This window comes from Stegostoma tigrinum, chromosome 26 (assembly GCF_030684315.1).
Source record: "Stegostoma tigrinum isolate sSteTig4 chromosome 26, sSteTig4.hap1, whole genome shotgun sequence".
NCBI lineage: Eukaryota > Metazoa > Chordata > Chondrichthyes > Orectolobiformes > Stegostomatidae > Stegostoma > Stegostoma tigrinum.
In genome coordinates this window covers 593,160-618,893 of record NC_081379.1, presented here as the reverse complement: position 1 = coordinate 618,893, position 25,734 = coordinate 593,160, and the positions used below count along the sequence as shown (strand labels likewise).

At 47.6% G+C, this 25,734-nt stretch overlaps 1 protein-coding gene across 3 annotated transcripts in view; it reads left to right on the top strand.

Moving 5' to 3' along the window:
• The window catches only part of arl6ip4 (ADP-ribosylation factor-like 6 interacting protein 4), a 172,137-nt gene that overhangs the window by 139,446 nt on the left and 6,957 nt on the right, over positions 1-25,734 (top strand). The window contains exons 2-6 of one of the 3 annotated variants that reach the window (XM_048555959.2): positions 9,506-9,969; positions 11,381-11,489; positions 16,661-16,730; positions 22,027-22,082; positions 24,643-24,816. In XM_048555959.2, the coding sequence (XP_048411916.1) occupies positions 9,537-9,969; positions 11,381-11,489; positions 16,661-16,730; positions 22,027-22,082; positions 24,643-24,811 (837 nt within the window). In that variant the 5' untranslated portion in view covers positions 9,506-9,536 and the 3' untranslated portion in view covers positions 24,812-24,816. Of the gene's footprint in view, positions 1-9,505; positions 9,970-11,380; positions 11,490-16,660; positions 16,731-22,026; positions 24,264-24,642; positions 24,817-25,734 lie in introns of those variants that run through there. The other 2 variants (XM_048555960.1, XM_059654870.1) reach the window with 2 other exon arrangements.

Here is a 25,734-nt window from a genome sequence, read left to right as displayed (position 1 = left end):
TCAGCACTGACCCTCCGGCAGTGCCCGCTCCCTCTGCACTGACCCTCCGACAGTGCCCGCTCCCTCAGCACTGACCCTCCGGCAGTGCCCGCTCCCTCAGCACTGACCCTCCGGCAGTGCCCGCTCCCTCAGCACTGACCCTCCGACAGTGCCCGCTCCCTCAGCACTGACCCTCCGACAGTGCCCGCTCCCTCAGCACTGACACTCCGACAGTGCCCGCTCCCTCAGCACTGACCCTCCGACAGTGCCCGCTCCCTCAGCACTGACCCTCCGACAGTGTGGCGCTCCCTCAGGACTGACCCTCCGACAGTGCCCGCTCCCTCAGCACTGACCCTCCGACAGTGCACGCTCCCTCAGCACTGACCCTCCGACAGTGCACACTCCCTCAGCCCTGACCATCCGACAGTGCCCCGCTCCCTCAGCACTGACCCACCGACAGTGCACACTCCCTCAGCACTGACCCTCCGACAGTGCCCGCTCCCTCAGCACTGACCCTCCGGCAGTGCACACTCCCTCAGCCCTGACCATCCGACGGTGCCCGCTCCCTCAGCACTGACCCACCGACAGTGCACACTCCCTCAGCCCTGACCATCCGACGGTGCCCGCTCCCTCAGCACTGACCCACCGACAGTGCCCGCTCCCTCAGCACTGACCCTCCGACGGTGCCCGCTCCCTCAGCACTGACCCTCCGACAGTGCACGCTCCCTCAGCACTGACCCTCCGACAGTACCCGCTCCCTCTGCACTGACCCTCCGACAGTGCACGCTCCCTCAGCACTGACCCTCCGACAGTGCACACTCCCTCAGCCCTGACCATCCGACGGTGCCCGCTCCCTCAGCACTGACCCACCGACAGTGCACACTCCCTCAGCCCTGACCATCCGACGGTGCCCGCTCCCTCAGCACTGACCCTCCGGCAGTGTGGCGCTCCCTCAGCACTGACCCTCAGACAGTGCCCGCTCCCTCAGCACTGACCCTCCGACAGTGCCCGCTCCCTCTGCACTGACCCTCCGACAGTGCCCGCTCCCTCTGCACTGACCCTCCGACAGTGCACGCTCCCTCAGCACTGACCCTCCGACAGTGCACACTCCCTCAGCCCTGACCATCCGACGGTGCCCGCTCCCTCAGCACTGACCCTCCGACAGTGCGCGCTCCCTCAGCACTGACCCTCCGACAGTGCCCACTCCCTCAGCACTGACCCTCCGACAGTGTGGCGCTCCCTCAGCACTGACCCTCCGACAGTGCCCGCTCCCTCAGCACTGACCCTCCGACAGTGCCCGCTCCCTCAGCACTGACCCTCCGACAGTGCCCGCTCCCTCTGCACTGACCCTCCGACAGTGCCCGCTCCCTCAGCACTGACCCTCCGACAGTGCCCGCTCCCTCAGCACTGACCCTCCGGCAGTGCCCGCTCCCTCAGCACTGACCCTCGGACAGTGCCCGCTCCCTCAGCACTGACCCTCCGACAGTGCCCGCTCCCTCAGCACTGACCCTCCGACAGTGCCCGCTCCCTCAGCACTGACCCTCCGACAGTGCGGTGCTCCCTCAGCACTGACCCTCCGACAGTGCCCACTCCCTCAGCACTGACCCTCCGACAGTGCTCACTCCCTCAGCACTGACCCTCCGACAGTGCCCACTCCCTCAGCACTGACCCTCCGACAGTGCTCACTCCCTCAGCACTGACCCTCCGACAGTGCTCACTCCCTCAGCACTGACCCTCCGACAGTGCGGCACTCCCTCAGCACTGACCCTCCGACAGTGTCCACTCCCTCAGCACTGACCATCCGACAGTGCCCACTCCCTCAGCACTGACCCTCCGACAGTGCTCACTCCCTCAGCACTGACCCTCCGACAGTGCCCACTTCCTCAGCACTGACCCTCCGACAGTGTCCACTCCCTCAGCACTGACCATCCGACAGTGTCCACTCCCTCAGCACTGACCCCCCGACAGTGACCGCTCCCTCAGCACTGACCCCCCGACAGTGACCGCTCCCTCAGCACTGACCCTCTGACAGTGACCGCTCCCTCAGCACTGACCCCCCGACAGTGCCCGCTCCCTCAGCACTGACCCTCCGACAGTGCCCGCTCCCTCAGCACTGACTCTCTGACAGTGCCCACTCCCTCAGCACTGACCCTCCAACAGTGCCCAGTGCCTCAGCACTGACCCTCCGACAGTGCCCAGTGCCTCAGCACTGACCCTCCGACAGTGACCGCTCCCTCAGCACTGACCCTCCGACAGTGACCGCTCCCTCAGCACTGACCCCCCGACAGTGATCGCTCCCTCAGCACTGACCATCCGACAGTGTCCACTCCCTCAGCACTGACCATCCGACGGTGCCCGCTCCCTCAGCACTGACCCTCCGACAGTGCACACTCCCTCAGCCCTGACCATCCGACGGTGCCCGCTCCCTCAGCACTGATCCTCCTACAGTGCACACTCCCTCAGCCCTGACCATCCGACGGTGCCTGCTCCCTCAGCACTGACCCTCCGACAGTGCCCTCTCCCTCAGCACTGACCCTCCGACAGTGCCCGCTCCCTCAGCACTGACCCTCCGACAGTGCCCGCTCCCTCAGCACTGACCCTCCGGCAGTGCCCGCTCCGTCAGCACTGACCCTCCGGCAGTGCCCGCTCCGTCAGCACTGACCCTCCGGCAGTGCCCGCTCTGTCAGCACTGACCCTCCGGCAGTGCCCGCTCCCTCAGCACTGACCCTCCGGCAGTGCCCGCTCCCTCAGCACTGATCCTCCGACAGTGCCCGTTCCCTCAGCACTGACCCTCCGACAGTGCCCGCTCCCTCAGCACTGACCCTCCGACAGTGCCCGCTCCCTCAGCACTGACCCTCCGGCAGTGCCCACTCCCTCAGCACTGACCCTCCGACAGTGCCCGCTCCCTCAGCCCTGACCATCCGACGGTGCCCGCTCCCTCAGCACTGACCCTCCGACAGTGTCCGCTCCCTCAGCACTGACCCTCCGACAGTGCAGCGCTCCCTCAGCCCTGACCATCCGACAGTGCCCGCTCCCTCAGCACTGACCCTCTGACAGTGCGGCGCTCCCTCAGCACTGACCTTCCGACAGTGCCCACTCCCTCAGCCCTGACCATCCGACAGTGCCCACTCCCTCAGCCCTGACCATCCGACAGTACCCACTCCCTCAGCACTGACCCTCCGACAGTGCCCACTCCCTCAGCACTGACCCTCTGACAGTGCCCAGTCCCTCAGCCCTGACCATCCGACAGTACCCGCTCCCTCAGCACTGACCCTCCGACAGTGCCCGCTCCCTCAGCACTGACCCTCCGACAGTGCCCACTCCCTCAGCCCTGACCATCCGACAGTGCCCACTCCCTCAGCCCTGACCATCCGACAGTGCCCACTCCCTCAGCACTGACCCTCCGACAGTGCCGACTCCCTCAGCACTGACCCTCTGACAGTGCCCACTCCCTCAGCCCTGACCATCCGACAGTGCCCACTCCCTCAGCACTGACCCCCTGACAGTGCCCACTCCCTCAGCACTGACCCCCCGACAGTGCCCACTCCCTCAGCACTGACCCCCCGACAGTGCCCGCTCCCTCAGCACTGACCCCCCCGACAGTGCCCGCTCCCTCAGCACTGACCCTCCGGTGCCCGCTCCCTCAGCACTGACCCTCCGACAGTGCCTGCTCCCTCAGCCCTGACCATCCGACGGTGCCCACTCCCTCAGCACTGACCCCCCGACAGTGCCCGCTCCCTCAGCACTGACCCCCCGACAGTGCCCGGTCCCTCAGCAGTGACCCTCCGACAGTGCCCGCTCCCTCAGCACTGACCCTCCGACAGTGCCCGCTCCCTCAGCACGGACCCTCCGACAGTGCCCGCTCCCTCAGCACTGACCCTCCGACAGTGCCCGCTCCCTCAGCACGGACCCTCCGACAGTGCCCGCTCCCTCAGCACGGACCCTCCGACAGTGCCCGCTCCCTCAGCACTGACCCTCCGGCAGTGCCCGCTCCCTCAGCACTGACCCTCCGGCAGTGCCCGCTCCCTCAGCACTGACCCTCCGGCAGTGCCCGCTCCCTCAGCACTGATCCTCTCGATCCAGCGCGAAGTAATAAGAACAGAAATAGGCCATTCAGCCTGTCACGATCCCTCTGCCTTTCAGAGAGACCAAGAGAATTTTCATTTTCACTCCTTCCTTTTTACCATCACCCTTGATTCCCTTTACGTGCTATCATTCACGGTCACGCTGGCTCAGTGCGCACTGCAGCCTCACAGCTCCAGTGACCCGGGTTTGATTCCACCCTCAGGCAACTGTCTGTGTGGAGTTTGCACATTCTCCCCGTGTCTGCGTGGATTTCCTCCCACAGTCCAAAGATGTGCAGGTTAGGGTGGATTGTCCATGCTAAATTGTCAATAATGTTCAGGGGTGTGTGGGTTATAGGGGGATCGGTCTGGGTAGGGTATACCCAGGGGCGGTGTGGACTTGTTGGGCCGAAGGGCCTGTTTCCACACTGTAGGGAATCTCATCTAATGATTAAAAAATTGTCTATCTCAGCCTTGAATTTTCTTTCATTACCCAGCCATGACATCCGTCTGTGGTGAAGAATTCCGCAGATTCACTCCTTTTCTGAGAGAAGAAATTTCTCATGAACTCTGTCTTAACAGAGTGACCCGTCATTCTGATTTCTGTGCTTTGGTCTTAAACACTCCCACAAGGGTAGAAAGGATCATCCTTTCTGCATCCTATCCCTCCTCAGTCAAGCTCTCGGGCTATGAGTTCGTGACATTTAGACTGCTGAAAGGACCTCTCCGACTTCAAATAATATTGATTGTGCTAATGTTAATTTTGTTTTGTGCACCTCCTGCTCTGCTGTAACCTTGTACGCCCTACTGTGTCTAATGAACCCTATGATCTGTACATCCTTGCTTGCTATGATCTGCCTATGCTGCCCATAAAACAGCATTTTCATCAAACTTAGGTTCATGTAGCTACAATAAGTCAAATCAAATCTTACATGTTTCAAACATCTCATTTTTCTAAACTCCAACGAACACAGGCACAACCACATTGACCCCTCCATAGAAGACAGTTCCTTCATACTTGAGATTAATTTAGTGAATTTCCTCTTGACTGACTCCAATGCTGTCTTTCCTTAGATATTGGACCGAAACTGTTTGTAATATTCCGGTATTGTTTGATGTCTGCCTTTAGCAAGCCCCCCTTACTTTTATACTCTATTCCCTTTGGGAAAAGGCTAACGTTGCATTTGCCTTACTTATTAACTGCTGAACTGTTTGCTCACTTCTTGTGATTCACATATGAGGACTCCCAAATTCCTCTATGCCAGAGCTTCTGCAGTCTTTCTCTATTCAACCTTCAGTTTTTACTGTCAAAGTCCCTAACCTGTCATTATCCTACATTATGTTATCTGTCAAGGTTTTGCCCATTCACCTCACCCCTCTATATATCCCTGTGCAGACTGTGTTATTGTCTTCCCACCTATTCAAAGAAATTAAAAGAAGGTTCACTTGACTGATACCTGGGATGGGAGGCTTGTCTTTTGAGAAAGGATTGGGTTGGAGGCGGAGATGAGAAGGATGAGGGACTGGGTTGGAGGCGGAGATGAGAAGGATGAGGGACTGGGTTGGAGGCGGAGATGAGAAGGATGAGGGACTGGGCTGGAGGCGGAGATGAGAAGGATGAGGGACTGGGCTGGAGGCGGAGATGAGAAGGATGAGGGACTGGGTTGGAGGCGGAGATGAGAAGGATGAGGGACTGGGCTGGAGGCGGAGATGAGAAGGATGAGGGACTGGGCTGGAGGCGGAGATGAGAAGGATGAGGGACTGGGTTGGAGGCGGAGATGAGAAGGATGAGGGAGTGGGTTGGAGGCGGAGATGAGAAGGATGAGGGACAGGGTTGGAGGCGGAGATGAGAAGGATGAGGGACTGGGTTGGAGGTGGAGATGAGAAGGATGAGGGACTGGGTTGGAGGCGGAGATGAGAAGGACGAGGGACTGGGTTGGAGGCGGAGATGAGAAGGACGAGGGACTGGGTTGGAGGCGGAGATGAGAAGGACGAGGGACTGGGTTGGAGGCGGAGATGAGAAGGATGAGGGAGTGGGTTGGAGGCGGAGATGAGAAGGATGAGGGACTGGGTTGGAGGCGGAGATGAGAAGGATGAGGGACTGGGTTGGAGGCGGAGATGAGAAGGATGAGGGACTGGGTTGGAGTCGGAGATGAGAAGGATGAGGGACTGGGTTGGAGGCGGAGATGAGAAGGATGAGGGACTGGGTTGGAGGCGGAGATGAGAAGGATGAGGGACTGGGTTGGAGGCGGAGATGAGAAGGATGAGGGACTGGGTTGGAGGCGGAGATGAGAAGGACGAGGGACTGGGTTGGAGGCGGAGATGAGAAGGACGAGGGACTGGGTTGGAGGCGGAGATGAGAAGGACGAGGGACTGGGTTGGAGGCGGAGATGAGAAGGACGAGGGACTGGGCTGGAGGCGGAGATGAGAAGGATGAGGGACTGGGTTGGAGGCGGAGATGAGAAGGATGAGGGACTGGGTTGGAGGCGGAGATGAGAAGGATGAGGGACTGGGTTGGAGGCGGAGATGAGAAGGACGAGGGACTGGGTTGGAGGCGGAGATGAGAAGGACGAGGGACTGGATTGGAGGCGGAGATGAGAAGGACGAGGGACTGGGTTGGAGGCGGAGATGAGAAGGATGAGGGACTGGGTTGGAGGCGGAGATGAGAAGGATGAGGGAGTGGGTTGGAGGCGGAGATGAGAAGGATGAGGGACTGGGTTGGAGGCGGAGATGAGAAGGATGAGGGACTGGGTTGGAGGCGGAGATGAGAAGGATGAGGGACTGGGCTGGAGGCGGAGATGAGAAGGACGAGGGACTGGGTTGGAGGCGGAGATGAGAAGGATGAGGGACTGGGTTGGAGGCGGAGATGAGAAGGATGAGGGACTGGGCTGGAGGCGGAGATGAGAAGGATGAGGGACTGGGCTGGAGGCGGAGATGAGAAGGATGAGGGACTGGGTTGGAGGCGGAGATGAGAAGGATGAGGGACTGGGTTGGAGGCGGAGATGAGAAGGATGAGGGAGTGGGTTGGAGGCGGAGATGAGAAGGATGAGGGACTGGGTTGGAGGCGGAGATGAGAAGGATGAGGGACTGGGTTGGAGGCGGAGATGAGAAGGATGAGGGACTGGGTTGGAGGCGGAGATGAGAAGGATGAGGGACTGGGTTGGAGTCGGAGATGAGAAGGAGGAGGGACTGGGTTGGAGGCGGAGATGAGAAGGACGAGGGACTGGGTTGGAGGCGGAGATGAGAAGGACGAGGGACTGGGTTGGAGGCGGAGATGAGAAGGACGAGGGACTGGGCTGGAGGCGGAGATGAGAAGGACGAGGGACTGGGCTGGAGGCGGAGATGAGAAGGACGAGGGACTGGGTTGGAGGCGGAGATGAGAAGGACGAGGGACTGGGTTGGAGGCGGAGATGAGAAGGACGAGGGACTGGGCTGGAGGCGGAGATGAGAAGGATGAGGGACTGGGCTGGAGGCGGAGATGAGAAGGATGAGGGACTGGGCTGGAGGCGGAGATGAGAAGGATGAGGGACTGGGCTGGAGGCGGAGATGAGAAGGATGAGGGACTGGGCTGGAGGCGGAGATGAGAAGGATGAGGGACTGGGCTGGAGGCGGAGATGAGAAGGATGAGGGACTGGCTTGGAGGCGGAGATGAGAAGGACGAGGGACTGGGTTGGAGGCGGAGATGAGAAGGACGAGGGACTGGGTTGGAGGTGGAGATGAGAAGGACGAGGGACTGGGTTGGAGGCGGAGATGAGAAGGACGAGGGACTGGGTTGGAGGCGGAGATGAGAAGGACGAGGGACTGGGTTGGAGGCGGAGATGAGAAGGACGAGGGACTGGGTTGGAGGCGGAGATGAGAAGGACGAGGGACTGGGCTGGAGGCGGAGATGAGAAGGACGAGGGACTGGGCTGGAGGCGGAGATGAGAAGGACGAGGGACTGGGTTGGAGGCGGAGATGAGAAGGATGAGGGACTGGGTTGGAGGCGGAGATGAGAAGGATGAGGGACTGGGTTGGAGGCGGAGATGAGAAGGATGAGGGACAGGGTTGGAGGCGGAGATGAGAAGGATGAGGGACTGGGTTGGAGGCGGAGATGAGAAGGATGAGGGACTGGGTTGGAGGCGGAGATGAGAAGGATGAGGGACTGGGTTGGAGGCGGAGATGAGAAGGATGAGGGACTGGGCTGGAGGCGGAGATGAGAAGGATGAGGGACTGGGTTGGAGGCGGAGATGAGAAGGATGAGGGACTGGGTTGGAGTCGGAGATGAGGGGTGACCTTATTGAAAGATATAGGATCCTGAGGTGAGTTGACCAGCTGGATGGTGAAAGGATGATTCCCTCTGTGGGAGAATCGAGAACTAGGGGTCACTGATTAAGAACAAAGACGTCACATTTAGGGTGGAAATGAGGAAGAATTTTTGCCTGTCAGTGGAACGTGTGTTTTTGGAACTTACTTCCCAAGACAGTGGTGGGGGTTAGATGTAGGTACATAGAACATAGAACAGTGCAGGCCCTTCGGCCCATGATGTTGTGCTGAACTTTTACCCTCAACCTAAGGTTTATCTAACCTCCACCCCTACCTTATGCTATCATCCATCTGCCTATCTAATAGCCACTTAAAAGCCCCTAATGTGGCTGAGTCCACTACCCTGTCTGGTAATGCATTCCACACCCTGACCACACACTGAGTGAAGAACCTACCTCTGACGTCTCCCCTGTATCTACCTCCTTTCACTTTAAAACTATGCCCCCTCATAATAGCTACCCCCACCCTGGGAAAAAGTCTCTGGCTGTCCACTCTTATCTATACCTTTGATCATTTTGTACACCTCTATCAGGTCACCTGTCATCCTTCATCGTTCTAAAGAGAAAAGCCCTAGCTCTCTCAGCCTTTCCTTGTAAGATCTTGCCTCCATTCCAGGCAACATCCTGGGAAATCTCCTCTGCTCCTTTTACAATGCTTTCACATCTTCCCTGCAATGAGGTGACCAGAACTGGACCCAATACTCCACATGTGGCCGAACCTGATGAATTTTTGATTAATAAGAGGTTTTGACAGTTACCAGTGGCAGGTGGAAATGTGGAGCTGAGATCAGTCACATCAACCATGATGCAGCAGACTCGAGGAATGACTGTCCTACTCCTAATTCACACGTCGTTGTAAATACGCTCCCAGTTTGGTTAGGTGTACTGTACCCTCCACCTGTAAACATCAAATCAGTGCCTTACAGAGTATCATTTTTATTCTACTCCCTAAACTCAGGGGTATAGAGTAACAATAGAGTCTTTGGAATTATTAACTCAATTTGGAGTCAGATTTTTCTGCCTAAATTTGATAAACTGCTGTTTAAGATTACGGTCATCATTTCACTGGAGTGCAGTTATCATTATGCAATGTAGTACTTGGATATCTGGTTATGTTTTAGATAGGAGATGGTGACTAATACTGCAACATCTTTCTTTTAGATGTTCGCGATAATCTTTGGAACAAACAAAAATGGGTCACAGTCGTACGAGAGAGGATTCGCGAAGTAGGAGTGAACGTGGATCAAAAAGTAAAGTTAGAAAAAAGGAAGATAAGAAAAGGAAACAAAGCAGCGAAAGCCCAGCAGCTCCTCCCAAACGTTCGCGAAGCTCAGCTCAGGTGCACAGCATGGCCGAGCTAATTACACCAAAGAATAAAATCAAAGCAAAACGTCACTCATCATCTTCATCTTCATCCTCCCATCCATCATCAGAGAAAGAGAGGCATGAAGAAAGGAGTCACAGTTCAAAAAAGAAGAAAGACAAAGATAGAAGAAGAAAGAAGAAAAGGAAAAAGGAGAAAAGCAAACTCTTAAAACAAAAGACAAGGCAGGAACTGCCTGATAATGAGAGGATTTCAAGGGAGGCAGTGACCAGCAGGTTGGAAGTGGAGCAGACTGAAAAAGGTAGCCCTGTTTGATTCAGTGGGAATATGGAGCTCCTGTTATTATTTGGTTAAAAACATTTAACAGAGTTAAAACTGGAAATGTGGTGTAAGGTGAGTTTGTTTTTTACAGCAAATTCCACATGTGAGGTGTGACTGAGCTTGGGCCTGACCAAGGCTAAATCTTAGATTCTGTTTTTGTTTCAAATCTAAACCTAAACAATAATACCAACTTTCATGTGTACACAGGCCAGCTCTCAACAGGTACAGGTTCGAACAGTTTTTGACTGAGCTTCCACAGAGGAAGATCTGTAAAACAGTGAAGAGCGAGAGAGGGTTGGAGGGAGAGCTGTAGATGTGGGACAGAGAGAAAGTCCATGATCTATGTGACAGTGGGGTCAAAGAGAGGGAGTGGAAGACTAAGGGGGCTGGAAGCAGGCAGGAGGCCAATAACAAAAGCTAAACAATGATTATAACGGGAGGGAGCAGACATGTGCTGTCACTGAACAGACAATCCTGAGGGTGAGAGGGCAGAACCCACTGTCTGAGAATTGATTTCATTTTTGTTTTAAACATCAAATGAAAATCCTTGAGTCAGATAAAGAGACCCAACCTGCTTCTCACTCATAGAAGAAACGTCGAAGATGGGAACAGAAGGAGGCTATTCGGCCCTTTGACTCTGCTCCGTCATTCTTCACGATCGTGGCAGATTGCCATGGATAGATCCTTTAGGAAAGACCCCTCCCTCACCCCCTTATGATCTCTATGACTCCAATCCCACACCACCATGGGATGACTGAGTGAGCATGGTGTCAAACTGCAATTGGCTAGCTTAGCACCACCTTGCCAAGGCAGCTAGGAAAGCGAAAGTGCAGCAGATACAAAAGAATACCAACCCTGCAGCCACTCGCGTCCTGACTTGGAAATATATTGCCGTTCCTTTACGGTCACTGGATCACAATCCTGGAATTCTGTCCCTAAGGGCTATTGTGGGTCTCTCTACGGAACATGGACCGCAGTGGTTCAAGAAGGCAGCTCACCCCCACCACCTCAAGGGACAAGCAACAAATGAGGCTCAAAAAGCAACTCCAACCCTTCAAAATGAATAAGAAAATGAATAAAAGACCCTGTACCACAGAAATTTTTAAATTACCAGTAAGTAGCAACCTCCCTTTTTAATTTAGAATCATCCAAATTCTTCCCTTCAACTGCTTCTTTCTCACGTGATTAAAGTTTGATATTTTTCTTCTGTCACAAAATACCAACATTTATCCCCACAGTGAGAAATGTCTTGATATTCTGAGTCACCGCTTTTCAATTTTTCTTTAAAATAGTGAAAGTGAAAAGTGCAGCAAATGTTATAACATGCTCCTTACCTCATTGTAGCGCACACATGTGCCTCACTCTAATTAATGTCATTTTAATCATGACAGATGAGCAGAAAGCTCGAATTCAGGCCATGCGACCAATGACAAAGGAGGAGTGGGATGCCAGGCAAAGTGTCATTCGGCGAGTTGTGGATCCAGAAACTGGCCGGTCAAGGTAAAGCTAATGGATTAACCCAGAGCAGGTCAAGCTAATGTTGGTGAACTAAACTAATGTTGCTCACATTTTATGGTGAAGGTTTAAAGATGATCAAGCTGTTCAGTAAAAACTACATAGAATTGATGTCAGTTCATAAAATTACCTTTGACATTGTGGAATTTCACATTGTTTTGAAGATCCATTGTAATGCCCCTGCTGAGGTGTTGACTGGTGTGACTGTACTAAACACAGTGAACACTCTGACCTCTAGGCCACATTGTAGAGAATCATAACTGTCGTCCATTTTCCGCATGCTAGTGATTTGCCCCTCAAAAGTTCTGTGATTTTAAAACAATTAAGCAACACATTTTGTGTATGCATTTTTTAGGAAATTGAATGGAGAATTTATTGGCGAAAATGTGTTTCTTTTATGATTGATTTGCAAATAATTAAAGCTTAAACCCACAACCTGCAGAGATAATTTGAAGAAAATAGTTAGAATTGAGATCTGTAATAACTGTGGTTTCAGTTGGTGGCACTGTTCACCACACACTGTTTGCAGTGAGTTCAAACAGAAGGAGGGACTCAGCTGATTGAACTTCACTTCAAAGAGTTCTACTTTTCAGTACGTTCTGGGATGTATCTGCTGCTTCTAGATCTGTGTGTCAAAAGAATGTTAAGGAGAGAGGTTTGTTTTTCATGCTTTTCCTTGGGAGAACAGTGTGATGTGATAAAGGAATTCGCAGCTTCCATGATCATGATCATCTTCATATCAGCCAAGATAGAGAATTACTTCTTTATGGTAAGAGGAATTAACAGCCCCTCATAACTCATCCAATGAAAGGTGAGAGGGACGGTGGGACAGTCATTCACCAGACTTCAACCTGGAATTCCAAATTGGAGTGCAGTGTCCACACCCCCAGAATGAGAGGGAGCTCAGTTCAATCCTGTGACCAGTGATCCGAGTGCTGCAGGACATACTCCCACAGAGGAGTTGCTCATGTGTGACATCGGTACGATACTCTTACAACAGAGAAAGTTACACAGGGTAAACTTTCTGAATACAGTAGTTTGATTCAAAATCTTTCTTGCATTGTGCTTATCCAAGCGATTTGAAAACCATAATGTTGACTGAAAGTACAACATTAAAAAGACTATGTCATGCTGTTACTTGACCAGCCTGTGGGATAGCTGAGATAACACGGTGTGAAGCTGGATGAACACAGCAGGCCGAGCAGGAAAGCTGACGTTTTGGGCCAAGACTCTTCAGAAAAATCAGCCTGCCTGCTCCTATGATGCTTCTTGTCCTCCTGTGCTCATCCAGCTCTACACCTTGTTATGTCAGATTCTCCAGCATCTGCAGCTCCTACTATCTGTGGGATAGCTGTCCCATTTTTGGTGTAGTTCCCTAGACACTGGTGAGGAGGACTTGGGACTGGACAGGATGCCTTCTTATGTTCAGTGTGATAAAGGCAGTTAGTCCAATATTTTTGTTCATGATTTATGCTCTGAGTGGATTGTGTTCTCGGCCATTTCAGAGTGTGGTTGAGAGTTAGCCACATTATTATAAATCTGGACTCCTTCTTTGAAGGAAATTAGTGAACCAGATGGATTTGACAGCAATCCAGTAATATTAGGAGCACCAATATAGATACTATCTTTCCATTGTAGATTTATTCAACTAAATGAGTTGATATTCCTCAGCTGCTATAGGGACATTTGAATTCATGTCTCATTACTCCTGAGTACCGAATTATTAATCTTAAAAACATTACCACCAAGTTAACATGCCCATAGCTGAAATAGAAAATTGGCCAAAATCATATTGAATGTCAGAACAAGGTTCAGCATGGCAGACTGGTTAGCAAGATTAGATCACATGGAATCCAGGGAGAGCTAGCCATTTGGATACAAAATTGGCTTGAAGGTGGGAGACAGGATGGTGGTAGATGGTTGATTTTTGGACTGGAGCCGTGTGACCAGCTATATGCCACAAGGATTGTTATTGGGTCCACTGCTTTTCGTCAGTCATATAAATGATTTGGATGGAAATATAGAAGGAATGGTTAGTAAGTTTTCAGATGACATGAAAATCGGTGGTGTAATGGACAGTGAGAAGTTTATCTCAGAGTACAACGGGACTTTGATCAAATGGGCCAATGTTTTGAGGTGTGACACATGGAAGTTTAATTTGGATAAATGCATGTTGTTGTATTTTGGAAAGGCAAATCAGGGAAGGACATTTGCACTCAGTGGTCGGGTCCTGGGAGAGTTGTCAAACTAAGAGACCTTGGGAAATAGATTTATAGATGTTTGAAGGTGGAGTCACAGGTAGACAGCGTGGTGGAGTAAGCATTTTCATTGAGTACAGGAGTTTGGGAGGGTCATGTTGCAGCAGTACAGGACATTGGTTAGCCCACTTTTGGAATACTGCATTCAATTCTGGCTTCCATGTACAGGAAAGATGTTGGTAAACTTGGAAGAATTGAGAAAGCATTTACAAAGATGTTGTGGGGTTGGAGGGTTTGAGCTATATGGAGAGGCTGAATAGACGGGCAGTTTTCCCTGGACTGTTGGAGACTGAGAGGTGACCTTAAAGAGGTTTATAAAATCATGAGGGACATGAATAGGGTGAACAGACAAGTTCTTTTTCCAGGGTGGGAGAGTCCAAAAGTAGAGGGCAGAGGTTTACAGTGAGAGGGGAATGATTTAAAGGGGACCGAAGGGGCAACTTTTTCACACAGATGGTGGTGTGTGTATGGAATGAGCTGCCAGAGGAAGTGGTGGAGGCTGGTACAGTTACAACATTTAAAAGGAATCTGGATGGGTACATGGATAGGAAGGGTTTAGAGGGATATGGGCCAAATGCTGGCAAATAGGACTGGATTAGTTTAGGATATCTGGTTGGCGTGGACGAGTTGGACTGAAGGGTCTGTTTCTGTGCTGTACATCTCTGTGACTCTAAAACAACTGCGGATGCTGTAAATTAGGAACAAAAACAGCAGTTGCTGGAAAAGCTCAGCAGGTCTGGCAGCATCTGTGAAGGAAAAATCAGTTAACGTTTTGGGACCGGTGACCCTTCCTAAAACGTTGCTATGCGATCAGAATAGAGAACATTGGAACATAGCAAATAAGAACTGAAGTAGACCATTCGGCCCCTTGAGCCTGCTCTGTAATTCAGTGAGATCTTGGCTGATCTGATTAAAATGAAGACTTGTGTTGATATTGTCACAACCGCCAGAGTTCTCAAAGCACTTTACAACCAATAACATCGGACTCAGAGGAAGGAAGTGAGGGGAGATCTAATAGAAACTTACAAGATAATGTATGGTTTAGAAGGGGTGGACGCTGGGAAGTTGTTTCTGTTAGGTGGGGAAACTAGGATCCGTGGGCACAGCCTTAAAATTAGAGGGGATAAATTTAAAACTGAAATGAGATGACATTTCTTCAGCCAGAGAGTGGTGGGCTTGTGGAATTCATTGCCACGGAGCGCATTGGAGGCCGGGACGTTGGATGCCTTCAAGGCAGAGATCGATAAATTCTTGATTTTGCAAGGAATCAAGGACAAGAGTGCAGGGAAGTGGAGTTGAAATGCCCATCAGCCATGATTTAATGGTGGCGTGGACTCGATGGGCCGAATGGCCTTACTTCCACTCCTATACCTTATGGTCTTATACTGGAATGAAATTTGCAGATGATACAAAAATAGGTGGAAAAAGGTGTGAGAGTTTACAGAGAGATATTAATAGGTTAAATAAGTGGACAAAAAGCTGCCAAATAGAGTATAATGTGGGAAAATGTGAAGTTGTTTATTTTGGAAGGACAACAAAAGAACAGAATATTATTTAAATGGAGAAAAACTACAGAAAGCTGTGACACAAACGTACTTGGGAGTCTTGTGCCCGAAACACAGAAAGCTAACACACAGGAACAGCAGGTGATCAGGAAGGCTCCCGGAATGTTGACCCTTATTACAAGGGGGTTGGAGTGTAAGAGCAGGGAATTCTTACTGCAACTGCACAAGGTGCTGGGGAGACCACACCTGAAACATTGTGAGCAGCTTTTGTCCCCTTATTTAAGGAAAGTATTCATTTTCGTGGAGGCAGTTTAAAGAAGGTTCACTAGTAGGGAGGGATCATTTTATGATCAAAGGCTGAACAGGTTGGGACTCTCCTCACTGGAGTTTAGAAGAGTGAGAGGTGATCTCATTGAAACATATTGGATTCTGAAGGGGCTTGACAGGGTAAATGCTGACAGGATGTTTCCCCCCATGGGACAGCCTAGGGCAAGAGGGCATTGTCTCAGGATAAGGGGCGCCAATCTAAGTCTGGGATGAGGAGGAATTTTTTTCATGAGGGTTTTGAGTCTTTGGAACTCTTTGCAGAGAGCTGTAAGGGCTGAGTCCTTGTGGATATTTAAAGCTGTGATAGATTCTTGATCAGTCAGGGAATCGAGGGTTATAGGGAAATGGCAGGAAAGTGGATGTGAGGAATGTCAGGTCAGCCACGATCCTATTGAATGTCGGAGCAGGTTTGAGGGCCTGAATGGCCTACATCTGTTCTTATTTCTTATGGCTTTATAGTCTGCCATTTGAAACACTTCGAAATGTAGTAGCTGGTGTAGTGTCGGATACCTTCAAACTAGTTACACATACGATAATGACCAGATAGGTTAATGGATAAGTATTGGTCAGTAATTCGCTGTGTTTCTTTGAAACAACACGAAGCAATTTCTTACATTTACTCAAGTAGGGAGTTGATGCCTCTCTTTACATCCATCTGAAACATGGCACTTCCAGTAGTGTAGCACTGCGTCAGTACTGCTTTGGTGGGTCTGCCTGGATTTTTGAGCTCAAATCTGGGAATGGGATTTAATCTAGAACCTTGCAATTTAGAGACATTATTGCTGCCAAGTGAGTCACAGCTAGCCGATAAACCAAACAGTGAAGGCAATATCAGCCTTACTCATACACCCTGTGTTGCACTCCTGTACTAGTCACACAGCCAGTGAGATTATGCCTGATTGATAAAGGAAACACATCTTCCTGTGCTGCATGCACTCATAAACAGGTCTCCGTGCGTTAGAGTGAAGATTTTATTTGAACAGGGGTAATAATGCTGCTTTTATTACAAACATAAAAACTAAAAATTAAGAAAATGTGTTAACTTGTATTTTAAATCACTTTGCAGGGTTATTAAAGGTGATGGTGAAGTTCTGGAAGAAATTGTCAGCAGAGAGAGACACAAAGAAATAAATAAGGTAGAAGAAAGCTCCTGGCTCGAATTTTTCTGAAGGACGTTTTGAGTGAGATCTTGATAATCACTTTCATTGCAAACAGAGAGTGGTTTCAGGGAGTTGAGCTTTTCTTCCTTCTTTTAACTTTTGCAGTTTTACAGTAGAACTCCCTTGGATATCCTGCTGGGAAATTTTGGAGTGATGTCAGCTAAAAGATTTCCCACAAAAGCATCCCTTCTCATGTCCTTGGTCATCAATACGTGTACCTACCTGTTGCTGGCTGGTATCTCACCTTTTTGTTGCACGGTAGTCCGGAAGAAACTTTACAGTTGATTAAAAATATCACTTGAGGAGCAAGTTGAAGTTCCATTCTCTCAACTGGCCGGCAGATTACTTGTACTCCACAGCTGTGATGTAGAACAAAGGATCGGGAGAGCTTTATTCAACATTTTTGTTTACCCATCTTCGTTCAAAGTCTTAACATCCGGCATCTCTTGAATGAGAGGATACTCAAATTGTTCTGTATTTAACTGAAAATTAATTTGATGAAAGATATCTTGCTCCCAGACCGAAGGGCAAATTCATCAGAATCTTTACAGGGCTGAAGAGTTTAAATAATTTGTATAGACTGAACCTGTATTCCCTTCACTTTAGAAGATTAAGGTGGACTACTTTAACCTCAGATTATCTTCGTGAAATGCTTAGAGTGGTCAGGAATTCAATAGAGTCAATACTGAGAAACAATTTCATTTTGTTGTGAGAATCCCAAACAAGGAGCAGATCTTAAGTTTAATGCTACTTATTAGAGAGGAAATCAGAAAACACTTTTCAAAGCAAGAAGTGAAAATCTTTAACTCTCCCGTGTAAGGCCTGTAGATGTTGGCGCACAATTCCAGTTTCCAAAACTGAGATTGATAGAGTTTTGTTTGTAAGAGATGATAAAGCAAAGTTGACTTAAGATGCAGCTGACCTACTGTCTTTCTGAATGACAAACAGGATCTACAGGATGAATGCTTTCCTCCTGTTCCTGCATGTATCTATGAATGTGAATAATTATTGTACTCGTGTCCTAAGAGATACATGAACTTGAGTGGTAACCCCATGTTTAAGGTCTTAGGGAATCATAGAATCATACTGTGCAAAAGAGGCCCTTTGGCACATTGAGTCTGCACAGACATGTGAAAAACATCTGGTATTCAACCTAATCCCATTTACCAGTGCTTGGCCCACAGCTCAGAATGTTATGACGTGTTTCTAAAGGTAGTTTCTAAAGGATGTGAGATAACTCACCTCTACCAACGCACCCTCCCCCTCCCCAGACAATGTGAGGGAAACAATGCTGATGTGACAAATGAGTTGGCCCTAATGGATTGGGAAATGTTACTGGAAGTAATGACAGGAATAGGCCAATGGCAAACATTCAGAGAGAATAGATGAACTACCAAAATCGTGTACTGCTTTCTGTCACAGGAGTACAAGGAGAACTGTGGCCAAACCATAGGTTACCAGGGAAGTTAGAGATAGTATTTAATGCAAAAAAAGGCTTACAAATTGGCAAGAAGAAACAATAGACCTGAGGATTGGTAACAGTTTGGAAATCAGCAAAGGAGGACCATTCATAGATACATGATTAAGAAGGGAAAATGAGTATGAGAGTAAGTTTACAGGGAACATAAGAACCGAGTTTTGAGAAGATTTGTAGCTCAGGTTGAGCTTCTGGATGTGAGTTTGCTCACTGAGCTGGAAGGTTAGTTTTCAGATGTTTCGTCACCATTCTGGGTAACATCATCAGTGAGCCTCTGATGAAGGGCTGGTGTTATGTCCCGCTTTCTATTTATCTGGTTAGGTTTCCTTGGGTTGGTGATGTCATTTCCTGCATTGGTGATGTCATTTCCTGTTCTTTTTCTCAGAGGATGGTAGATTGGCTCCAAATCAATGTGTTTGTTGATGGAGTTCCGGTTGGAATGCCATGCTTCTAGGAATTCTCGTGCGTGTCTCTGTTTGGCTTGTCCTAGGATGGATGTGTTGTCCCAATCAAAGTGGTGTCCTTCCTCATCTGTATGTAAGGATACAAGTGATAGTGGGTCATGGCGTTTTGTGGCTAGTTGATGGTCATTCTATCTTCGTGTCTTTGATGGTGTTCAAGCATTCTTGGGTGGAGTGAATGGAGTGGCGGCAGTCTTCTACTAGCAGCATCACCAACCCAAGGAAACCTAAACAGTTAAATAGAAAGCGGGACATAACACCAGCGCTTCGTCGGAGGCTCACTGTTGATGTTACCTAGAATGGTGACGAAACGTCTGGGAACAAACCTTCCAGCTCAGTGAGCAAACTCACATCCAGATAAGAACCGACTGTAAAAGCTTCTATCAGTATGTCAAGTAAAACAAAAATTGTTGAAAGCTAATGCTCTGTCCCTTACAGTCAAAAACAGGGAGTTTCTAATGGGAGAACAAAGAGTATGAGTAGAGAAATGGTGAAGGCTGATAAATCCCCAAAGCCAGAAAATCTACACCCCAGAGTATTTAAGGAAATGGCCCTAGAAATGGTGGATACATTATTGGTCATCTTCCAAGATTCTATACACTCTGGAACAGTTCCTACAGATTGGAGAGAAGCTGATAAGGTCAATATCTTAAAAAGGAGGTAGAGAGAAATAAGGAATTGTAGACCAGTGAGTCTGATGGCGGTAGTGGGGAAGATGTTAGAATTCATTATCAAGGATTTAATAGCAGAGCACTTGGAAAACACTTGGTGGAGTCAGACACAGTTGGCATGGATTTACAGAAGGGAAATCATGCTTGATAAATCTACTGGAATTCTTCGGGCCAGGGAGCCAGTGGAAGTGGTGTATTTGGACTTGCAGAAGGCTTTCGACAAAGTCCTACGAGAGATTCATATATAAAGTGAAAGTGTATGGGTTATATTGAGATGCATAGATAATTGGTTATCAGACGGGGAATAAATGGGCCTTTATCAGAATGGCAGGCTAGTGGAGTACTTTGGGATCATATTAATCATTTAGATGAGGGTAATAAATGTAATACGTCAAGATTTGCAGGTTACACAGCTGGATGGGAGAGTGAGCTGTGAGGAGGATGCAGAGATGCTTTAGTGTGATTTGGACAGGCTGAGAGAGTGGGCAGATAGACTGTGATGTGGATGAATGTGAGGTTTCCCACTTTGGTAACCAAGGTAGGAAGGCAGGCTATTAGTTGAATAGCTGTAAAATTGAGAGGGTTTGTTCAAAAAAACCTGGGGTTTTCTTGTGCACCAGCTGCTGAAAGTAGGCATATGGGTGCAGCAGGCAGTAAAGAAGGTTATCTGTATCTTGTACAGAAATGTGGATGTCTTGTTGCAATTAGACAGGGCCTTGGTAAGGCCACACTTGGAATATGGTGTGCAGTTTTGGTCTCCTTTGATCTAAGGAAGGATGTTCTTACTATAGAGGGAATGCAGCGAAGATTAACCAGATTGATTGCTGGGATGATAGGGCTGACATAGGATGAGAGATTGAGTCCATTTGGATTATATTCACTGGAGCTTAGAAGAATGAGTAACCTGAATTCTGGACCAGATGGGGTAAATGCAGGAAGGATGCTCACGATGGTGTGGGAGTCCAGATCCACGAATCACAGTTGAAGGATAAGGAGTAAACCTTTTAGGACCAAGGCGAGAAACTTCTTCGCCCAGAAAGGGATGTACCTGTGGGATTCACTTACAGCAGGAAGTGGTTGAGGCCAAAACATGGTGTGTTTTCAAGACGGAAGAAGGTATGGATCTTGTGGCTAAGGGAGTCAAGGGCAGGATTAGGATATTGAGCGTGATGTAATGCTACAGTCATGTCGAATGGTGGGGCAGGTTTGATGGGCCAAATGGCCTATTCCTGTTTCTATGAGAAAGATGGCAGAAAGTTGCAACACAGAGGAATTTAGTGGTCCAGAAAATGAGCATCCAAGTTCAGTGGGTAATAGAGAAGGTAAATGAAATGTTGGCCTTTGTTTCAAAGGGAATAGAGTATAATAACAGGAAGGCCTTGTATCATTTTATTTGAGGCAGTTCACAAGGTTTATTCTGGGTATGGAGGGATTGTATTATGAGGAGAGGGTAAGTAGATTGGGCTTGTACTCATTGGATTTTAAAAGAATGAGAGAAGATTTTATTGAAAAATGAATGTTTTTGACAAGTTAGATGTGAAGCAATTGTTTTGCCTTGTGGGAGATTCTATGACCAGAGGATAATGCATCTGTGGAAATCTTTACCACAGAGTTTTTGAGGCTGCGTCATTAAGTATATTCAAGGCTGAATCAGTAAAGAAATTGAGCGTTGTGGGAAAGTGGAGTTGAGAATGATCAGATCTTCTCTGCTTCCACCACCTTCATGATTGGAGCAGCCTCAATGGGCTGAGTGGCCGAATTGTACTTCTCCATCATAAAACTGCTGTTTAATGCCAGTAAAGTTTTACACACTCATACCTGATCAAAATGTCTTCCTTCTTTTTCAAAGATATGATTTTATTTAATGCAATGGTCAAGGAGCCAGCTTAGTTTGTGTACATGTTAAAAGATTTGCGGGAATGCATGTACATCTGTGTAGGAGTCTTTGGGTATATTTATACAGGGGTGTGTGTTTTCATGTGAGAATAGTAATAAGTGAAGGTTAAAAAGACAACTGCGATCTTACAGAAGAATCTCACTGGAATTCTAGGCAATTATGTCAGGTTTCTTTGAAAATCTTGTAGAAATAAACTTATTCTTTGGTTTTGTTGGTTGGAATTTAATAATTACCAGAAAACTTGGTTAAGATTCAATGAGGTGATTAAAATCGGTTGTTCATACAAAAAAAAACTATCAAGCAATTAAAGTCTGTTCCAGTTAGGGACTGGAACAGTTGGAATTGGATTCATTAAATTGTGGGAGAATAGTCATAATGTATTACAGCCATTCAGCTGGTTCTCTGTAAAGCAACCCAGTTGGTTCCATATCTTCAGCCTGTCTCTGTAGCTTTGCTTATCTAGGTCTGTCCAGAACCTATCCAGTTTTCTTTTGAGATTATTTATCTTCTTTGCTCCCACCACCCTCATAGGCACAAGGTTTAGATCATTACCACATCTGTGTGTCAAAACAATTTTCCAAACATTTCATCCCCATCTCCATCTCTTCATCAAACTGTAATGCATCCTAGTTTTCATACTATCAGCTGATGGGAAGTTTTTTTTAAACCTTACACTGAATCTGTCATAATCTTGTCCAGCTCTATCTAGTCACCCATTTTATATCCGCTGTTTATCCAAACTAATTGTAATGTTTTGGTTTTGCAGCTTGCGACAATGGGGGATGGATTCACTTTCCAGATGAGAATGGGCCTAAATCAAAGGTGATTGGAGATGAACGTCTTTGAGATTAGTGTTCTCAACTCAAATATGTGCTACAATTCAGAATTTTTTAAGACAACTTTTAATAAATTGTGGTGCAGTTTATTCTTTGTGTTGTAAAATAGATTTCAGCTTCCAAATGGCATAGATCAACCACCAGAATTGGTTGTGCTGATTGTTTTACAATGAATTTGAAACTGTTAGTAAATTACACAGAGTGGATGTTACATGTTAATTCAATGGATATATGCTACCCCCACCACCGTGATATGGCAACGTAATTTGAAGCAATTCAGAAAGCATACAAATTAAGAGGAGTTGGTCCCTTGTGCCTATTTCACTGTTTTGATAAGATCATGGCTCCACTTTCTTGCTGGACCTTGTAACTAACAAGGGAGTCAAAAAGGTAAGAATCTATCTATAAAAATGTTCAAGGACCACTCTCTGGGGAGGAGAATTCCATGACCCTTGGAGGGGAAAAGGAAAGCCTCCCCTCTGTCGCAAACACAAGACTTTCATTTTCAGAGATAGTAGGAACTGCAGATGCTGCAGAATCCGAGGTAACAAGGTGTAGAGCTGGATGAACACGGCAGGCCAAGCAGCATCAGAGGAGCAGGAAAGCATTTATTTTAAACTATGTTTCCCTCTTTCCAGGTTCTCTTTAAATGGGAACGATCTTTTCAACATCCACTTTGGTAAAGTCCTCTCAGGATCTCATTTGCTCCCAAACGAAAATGCATACAGGTTGAACCTGTCCATGTTTTCCTTGTCAGATAACCCTTTCATTTCAGGAATCAGCGGAGTGAACCTCCTTTAAGCTGTCTGTAATGTAATTGTGATCTAGCCATACACAGTACTCCAGATGTGGTCACACTAATGTCCTGCACAACTGTAGCAGAAGTTCCCCATTTTGATATTCCATTTGCTTTCCAAATCAGCATGCAGGTGTGGCAAGTATCATGTACGTGACTCCCATATCCACCAAATCAGCAATGTTATTTAATTGCACTCTATTTAAATAACGTTGCATTTTTATTTTTCTTGCCAAAATGAATAATGTATATTGCAGCTGGTAAAAATTTGCCGAGTTAACCAGTCCATATTCCTTTGTGGACTTGTCTTCCTCACAACTTACTTTGGTTACTAAATTTGTTGACACAAAAATAGCATTCACTTAGTTGCTTATCCAAATAATAGTGAGCAATTGTAAATACTTGAGACCCCAGCACAGATTCCTGTAGCTGTCCATTCATCACAGTTTTGTCAATCTGAAAATGACCCAGTTGTACATGCTGTTCTGTTGTGCTGCACCCCCACATACAATCTGCACCTTGTTGAATGCCTCTGGAAATCCAAGGATACCAAATTTAAGTTCCTCAAATATCTTGGTGAATTGGTCAAAACTTCCTGATTTCAGTGATTTTCCAGGTATCATCCTGTAAATGATTGATTAAAAGTTACAAAAGATACTGGACTACTTTCTCATGAGAGAAAGATGACTGGTGATGGTTTAATATGAGGGTCACCATGCCTCAGGTGAGAGATGACGTTAAGGAGGAGTGTCCTTCATAGTACCCTCAGCAGAAATTGAACTTACTGTTGACATCACAAACTAGCCATCCAACCAACTGCTCTAACCAACTCCCAGCCTCCTTTACCCTCCTCAACAATGGATCTCAGCACTTTTCCTGCTTTCTAGCTCCCTCCTCCCTCGGGCAGAGGAGGTACACTTGCTACTTTCCAATCTGATGGATCCATTCCTGAATTTAGGAAAATTAGAACTACTGAACCTTTTAAGGCCCTAGGATGATCGTGATTGTTTTTAAGTTCATTCTTTCACCTCCTGATTCACAACTATTTCTGGAATGTTAGTTTTACTCTCCTCGGTGAAAACAGATGCAAAATGTCTATCTGTTCAATTCATCTGCCAGTTCTCTTTCTCTATTACTAATTTTCCATGTGACGTGGACTAAGAAGGACTTCATTGTAAATTCTCTTTTTGTTTATTTGTAATATCATGTGGGGGGACTGTTATTCTGAATTTTTTATTTGTTTATTCATTTTTCCCTCCTAAGAATTTCTTAAGTACTCAAGAATCAATACTTAAGATGGTGCCGTAAGTGGTGACGTGCAAAATTTTTCACTGTAGTCAGGAGTACGTGACAATAAACTTAATTCATTTATTGTCTTGAATCCATTCACTCACCATTAAACTCGATGCCAACTTCAGTCATTTTATGATCGCTGCAGACCTCAGACTGCTTCTAAAGTCTGGTTCCAATTTAAAGGTATTCATTAGAAAGCAGTGACAAATTAAATGTACATTGTCTTCATTCTTAGGATGTGAGCACCGCTAGAAAGCTGTAATACAACCTAACACCTTGGTAGTTAAAAGACAACTGTGTTCGTGTGATTTTGGAACTGCATTGAGCCAGACTGCATAAAGACATTAGTCAACTGTTTGGGTTTTTATGAGCGTTTTTAGATTTGAAATCTTGGTGTCTGTATTAGCTTTGTAATGTAATCACTACTCAAGTGTATCCTGGTATATTTTAATCACAGGTACTGCTGGATTGTTGGTAGTTTGACACATCATCAAAACGATAACACCAATACCCCTCTTTCCTGTTGGAGGCTTTGTAAAAGCTTCAATGGCATTTACAATATAAAGGAGTTCTGCCTATTACTTGGAAACACACAGCCCTCGGCCAATAGTGTCAAAACCAGTTGAATTAACCCTGAATCTCATTGCTGTTTGTGGAATCTGGATTTACACAAATTGGCTGCTTTTTCCCAGAAAAGACAAGGGGAACTTGTATTCATGAGTTACTAGAGTCTTCTGAGAATGTGAAGCCTACTCTAGAACAGTTAGCTGTTTCTATCAGCGATTCCTTTGAAGAATGTGATTAAAGATTGTCAGACCAACTGTCCCTCAACCAACTCCATGACACAACCACTGGCAACTCCGTATGTGCACTGGGAGACTGGTGCAGATTGAACTCTCAGACTTAGTGCAAGAGTGAGTTAGGGAGGTGCAGTTATTTAAGGCTACACTGAAATCAACCAGAACTGACCCTGATTTAATTGCAGTAGTTACAGTGACTAATAGAACAAAGAAAATTAAAGCACAAGAACAGACCCTTCAGTCCTGCGAGCCTGCGCCGATCCAGATCCTCTATCTAAACCTGCTGCCTGTTTTCAAAGGATCTGTATTCCTCTGCTCCGTGCCCATTCATGTATCCGTATAGTCACATCTTAAATGACGCTATCGTACCTACCTCTACCACCTTCGCTGGCAATGCCTTCCAGGCACCCATCCCCTTCTGTGTAAAGAAAAGAACTTTCCTATTCTCACTTTGAATTCGTGACCCCTAGTAATTGAGTCCCCCACTCTGGGAAAAAGCTTTTTGCTATCCACCCTGTCTATAGCCCTCATGATTTTGTAGACCTCAATCAGGTCAACCTCTGTCTTTCTAATGAAAATAATCCTAATCTACTCAACCTCTCTTCATAGCTAGCACCCTCCATACCAGGCAACATCCTGGTGAACCCCCTCTGCACCCTCTCCAAAGCATCCACATCCTTTTGGTAATGTGGCGACCAGAACTGTACACAGTACTCCAAATGTGGCCGAACCAAAGTCTTATACAACTG